Source organism: Mus pahari, chromosome 3 (genome assembly GCF_900095145.1).
Source record: "Mus pahari chromosome 3, PAHARI_EIJ_v1.1, whole genome shotgun sequence".
NCBI classification, from domain to species: domain Eukaryota; kingdom Metazoa; phylum Chordata; class Mammalia; order Rodentia; family Muridae; genus Mus; species Mus pahari.
Genome location: NC_034592.1, coordinates 38704049 through 38709399, shown reverse-complemented (window position 1 = coordinate 38709399; position 5351 = coordinate 38704049). Strand labels below are relative to the sequence as shown.

The window sequence follows — 5351 nt, the reverse complement described above, 5'->3', positions numbered from 1 at the left end:
AAATCTTTAAAAAAAAAAAAGAAAAAGAAAAAAAAGAAGTCACAGACTTCAGGGGCCATAATTTCAGTTTGTTAAATGTTTCTATTCTATCTTGCCAAAAGAGCAATCATACAGGACTCTCAATATTTGACTACTTAATTAATGCAGTTAATGAAATAATTTATGACGAGGTCTCACTTGTAGCCTATGCTTACCATGAACTCTCTATTGTCCTCCTTCAGCCTCTGGAGTCTTGGTGATTACAGACCTTGCTCAAGAACAGGTCTATATGAAATTGCTTTGATTGTTTGCTCTTTTTTTGTTTTTGTTTTTGTTTTGTTTTGTTTTTGTTTTTTGTTTTTTTGTTTTTTGAGACGGGGTTTCTCTGTGTAGCCCGGGTTGTCCTGGAACTCACTCTGTAGACTAGGCTGGTATCGAACTCAGAAATCTGCCTGCTTCTGACTCCCAAGTGCTGGGATTAAAGACATGTGCCACCACCACCTGGCTTTTTGAGACAATGTAATTTTCTAGCTCTGGCTGACCTGGAACTCATTATGTAGACCAGGTTGGCCTTGAACTCACAGAGAGCCACCTGCCTCTTAAGTACTGGCATTAAAGACATGCACCCGCATACTTGAATCTGCCCTGATAATTACAAACAAAGTATTTTACGTATGTATTTGTTAACTTTGCTTGTTAATTTATTTTGAGGCAAGTTTTTGCTGTGTATTCCAGGCTAGCCTGGAACTGCCAAGTACTAGGAGTACAAAATCAGGACCATTATTGTTTTAAAGTAGTATCTGTTATTTAAAACATATTTATAGATTTAGAATTTTCAGTTATCAAGACAAAACTTAATACAATGAAACTCTAACTTTTAAAAGATACATGTATCTAAAACAATATTTTTCTCTTCTGCCATTTAATTTTTAAAACTGAAAAAGGGTTTTTTTGTTTGTTTGTTTTGTTTTGTTTATTGTTGTTTTTTGGTTTTGGCAAATGACAACAGTGGACTATAGGCTCTGCCACATGCTGCTTTTTTGGGGAGGAGTTAAGTAACCTTGCAGACATCACTACTTGAGCCTCAGTTTCCTCATCTAGCAAATGGGAGCAATGATAACTGTAGCCTCTATTAGGACCTTATATAGTATGCAGTTTTCCTGCCTCTTACAGACTCAGGAGGAAGATGGAAAATAATTGATCTCTGTCTTCAGTGTGCCAGACCCACATTGACTGATTTCTTCTGTGTCTGTTCCTTTCTCGTTGAGTTGCAATTATAGAAATGAAAGTCACAGAATTCAAATGTCCTGTTCTTCGCAGTTGTTACCGGATCCTTCCCTTTGAATCCAGCTCTCTTTTCTCCCTGAACAGTTTCTAATATTACATTGACCCAACCAACTGTAACCAATTTATGCTGGGCTGACTGGTCAGTAATTTGTCCCAGATTGAAGCATTTGACAGGGTCTCAAACCTCTGTGGTGTGTTCCTCACAAAGGCGGGGCTCGCTTCCCTCCCCACCTTCAGGGCAGAACTGCTTCTCACTCAGGCTTACATTTTTGTAGCATACACATTCAAACCATTACAAAAACAATGACTTGAAATCACCCTGTCCCAGGAGAATGTGACAGCCTTTCAAGATCTCCCCACATGACTTTAATTCCTACCTGCTTTACGGTATTTCTCCATTTCTGACAAACGTGTACGTATTACCCCAGGTGGATTGCATGCACACATCTACCAAATTTCAGAGCCCGTCTTGAACAAATGGTCACACTGCGACTAGTTTCGGCTCAAGTTGGAACAAGAGGCGGCAGGGCTGCACATTTCAAATCCAGCTTGCTAATGAGACCCTCATGGCTGCAGTTTCTACCACAGAGAACACTGCTGTAAGGGAAAAATAGTCTACAGCCATGTGTTGCCTAGCAAGCAAAAACCAAGATCTAGGTTGATTTTGCTTTGTCTGTTTTTTGTTTTTTTTTTTTAGTTTGTTTGTTTTTTTAATTATTATTCTGTATAAGAATAAGATGATCCCTCCAACAAGCAATCAAAATAAATTTCTCTACTAAATACAATAATGAACAAAATGTAGCATCCAACTTGAGTTATAAGGATTCTAGTGTTGTTCTGAGTGCTATAATGGGAATTTTGAGCTTTCTGTGTTAATATTCATTTGTTGGTCTTTTGTTCATCTTCAGCGGTTAGCCCAAGGCATTCTTTACACTTAACAAAAACAGCAGAAAGAACGTTCCCCCATTTAACCAAAGATCTAGGAAAGTACTTCCATGACAAAAAGAACCAAACCTGAAGAACATATTACAGAGGACAAAGCATTTTCATCTTCTTTCCTGGACCAACAACACTCTAGAACTTGCTAGAACAGTTGAAAGAAAAGTTAAGCGGTGCCCTGTAGCTCAGAGTCCACAGAGTCCAGAGACGCTGCAGGTCAGCATGCATCATCTCACCTGAAACCTTACTGCCAATGCAGTGGAAAAACAAAACAGTTATAGTAGTGTTTTAGTTCCATAAAGAAATACCCACCAGTCAGCGACCACATCTGCTTTGAAATCTTGAAATATATTTTTACAATGCTAGCACATCTTAACCTCTTTTGTTGTTGTTGTTGTTGAACAATACATTGTCTAAAAAGATAGCCTTAAATTTTAAAGGAAAACTTTCTTTGTTTAATGGCATGCCAGTCACTGTCTCTCCTAAAGTATTTTCTGTGAAAACACCAGCTTTGAACACACTAGAATTTTTCAGTCCTTCCATTCAGTTCTCTATGGTGTCAATGGATCGATATTCCCAACATGAAGCTCGCGAGTGAAGTTTCTTACCAAGCCATATGGAGTTATGAAAGATCCCATTCTTGAATCCCCATCCGTGAGCCTCTTCCCACAGCAAGACGCATAAGCATAGGAAGACGACCATCTCTCTTCGGTTGCAGAGCCGGTTACAATGTCGGGGCTGCCCACAAGAAATTCTCAGAGCAGCGACTGGAATGCGGCTGAAACATCTGGTTTCCACATCTTTTAAATAGTTTTTTTCGGCTGTGAGGTCAGCACGTATTCTCCAATGGCACTTTCCGTTGCGGAGTTACACAATTAGTTCAGTGTCTGAAGCAAGCCCTCTGACTCATTTGCATTGGCAACCAGAACGGAGGGCGCGGGATGAGCATCTACGTTTTAAAGTCTCTTTCTCAGAAACAAGGTCGTTTATTTCTGTCACTCACCAACACTTTTCAGTTAGAAAAAGTTTGTGGCGTTTGGTGCAAATTCAGAAGTAGTTAAAAAAAAAAAAAAAAAAAAAAAAAAAAGCCGAACTCCAGCAGGATTCTCTGAGAAATCCTGAAGGTCCTGTTTGAATTGTTAATTTGGGGGTCTGTGATTTGACCCTAATCTTCGTGGTCTTGTGATAGTATCACTTTAGTTTTGCTAAACATTGCCAAATAAGTCTGTAAAGAAGATTTATAACAAATGTAGCTTGGCAAACCCAGCAAGGCAGGACCCCCCCCCCCACACACACACATGCCCCCCCCCCCCAATACACCAGTTTTGAGAAAAGGACATTCTTGGAATATCCAAATATCTTGCTATATTAACACATGGCGTATTTTAGGTAGTTAGATACTAGCAGGTTTGAAGGACTGGGGGAAGGGCAGTGGGGGGGGGACGGCTAGACCCCTCCCTTACAGTCACAGCCTGCATGAAAATAGGCTGGAGCTCTTCACTACTGGTCAGAAGAATAGGATTTGGGTCATATTTCTGGTCCTGGGGGTAGACATGACATCCTGAACTGCCTAGAAAGTCAGTCATTAATGGGTAACTAAGCCTGACTCTAGGAAATTTAAGATTACTATGTAGCAAGTTTACTATGTAGCAAGAGGCTTGTCCGATACAGACCAGCCAGGCCCAATGGTACAGGGCTGTAATTGCAGCCTGCCTGACCTACAAAAGGTCTCTTTCCAGAGATGCTTATGTGCCCACCCACTCAGCCTGTTCTCATGTCTGTCACCCTGGGCAACTTAGTGAGACTCTGTCTCAGAATAAGGAGAGAGAGAGAGAGAGAGAGAGAGAGAGAGAGAGAGAGAGAGAGAGAGAGAGAGAGAGAGCCAGCTCTGTGGTAGAGCATGCCTGTAACGTGTAAGGTCCTAGGTCCAATCGTCAGTACCAGGCAGGCACAGATATACCATACCATCCTCCTTCCTGTCAGAATCCACGCAAACAAGCTCATCAATCAATTGAACACCACAAGACCTCTCAGAAAAAAGCATCTGTAAAAAAGAAAAAAAAAAAAAAGCCCCAAAGCAAACAAAACAAAAAGCTCCCCCTCACCGGTGGACTGTGGTAGTAGTGTCTCTGGACCTTTTGCCTATTGGGTACTATTTCTTCTGTTGTGGTTTTTTTTTTTTTTTTTTCTTGGAGATAGGATCTCCATCTAGGTAGCCCTGATTGTCCTAGAACTTGCTATATAGATGAAGGGCTTGAACTCCTAGAGGTCAACCTGCCTCTGCCTCCTGAGTGCTGAGATTAAAGGTGTGTGTCACTGGGGCAGCTGTGCCACCATAGTGGGCTCCCTTTCACCCTCGTGGGTGTATTGTATTCGCTAGTGAATTCTGCCTATTGTACACATGCTGGTAGTAAATTCTGCCTATTGTACACATGCTGGTGCGTCTCCTGAGTTCCTTTGCCGTAGCTCACAAGTTGCAGAAAGAAGTTACCAGTCAATGACTCTGGTGACAGGTAGATGATGATGAAGTCAATGCAAGTATGGCCCAACCTCCCTAGATCAATTGAACTTGTTCGAAAATTATCAAAGTATGAGGTGATGTTCTGGGAAGGTCACCAGGCCTTCTGGCCTCCCAAATTCTCCTTCCCCACAAAAATGCAAGACGCTTAGGTGACATGTCTGCTCACATCTCACTGTTATAAAGGCATTTCCTGATGTTGGTTGATAGGCACTTTATGTAGCTTTCCTTTTTCTCTCTTGCTGGTCAGTCTTTGCTACTTAGCTTCTCTATTTAAAAAAAATTTTAGAGTGTGTGTGTGTGTGTGTGTGTGTGTGTGTTGCCTCATGAATGCCCATGCACCATGTGCATGAAGTGCCTGAAGAAGTCAGAAGACAGCATCAGATTCCCTGGAACTTGGATAACACATGGTTGTGAGCCATCTTCGTTCTGGGAACTAAACCTGGGTCCTCTGTAAGAGCAGTAAGTGGTCTTAACCACTGAGCCATCTCTCTAGCCCCAGCTTCTCTCCTCTCTCCTCTCTCCTCTCCCCTTCCTTCCTTCCTTCCTTCCTTCCTTCCTTCCTTCCTTCCTTCCTTCCTTCCTTCCTTTCTCTTTCTTTCTTTCTTTCTTTCTTTCTTTCTTTCTT

General features: G+C 41.5%; 1 protein-coding gene across 1 annotated transcript in view; it reads right to left on the bottom strand.

The window, feature by feature from the left end:
- Window positions 1–3047, bottom strand: part of Tnfaip6 (TNF alpha induced protein 6) — a 21049-nt gene extending 18002 nt beyond the window's left edge. Inside the window, exon 1 of the mRNA XM_021194433.2 lies at window positions 2814–3047. Within this exon, the coding sequence (XP_021050092.1) occupies window positions 2814–2907 (94 nt within the window). The 5' untranslated portion in view covers window positions 2908–3047. The remainder of the gene's footprint in view (window positions 1–2813) is intronic.
- Window positions 3048–5351: the final 2304 nt, after the last annotated feature.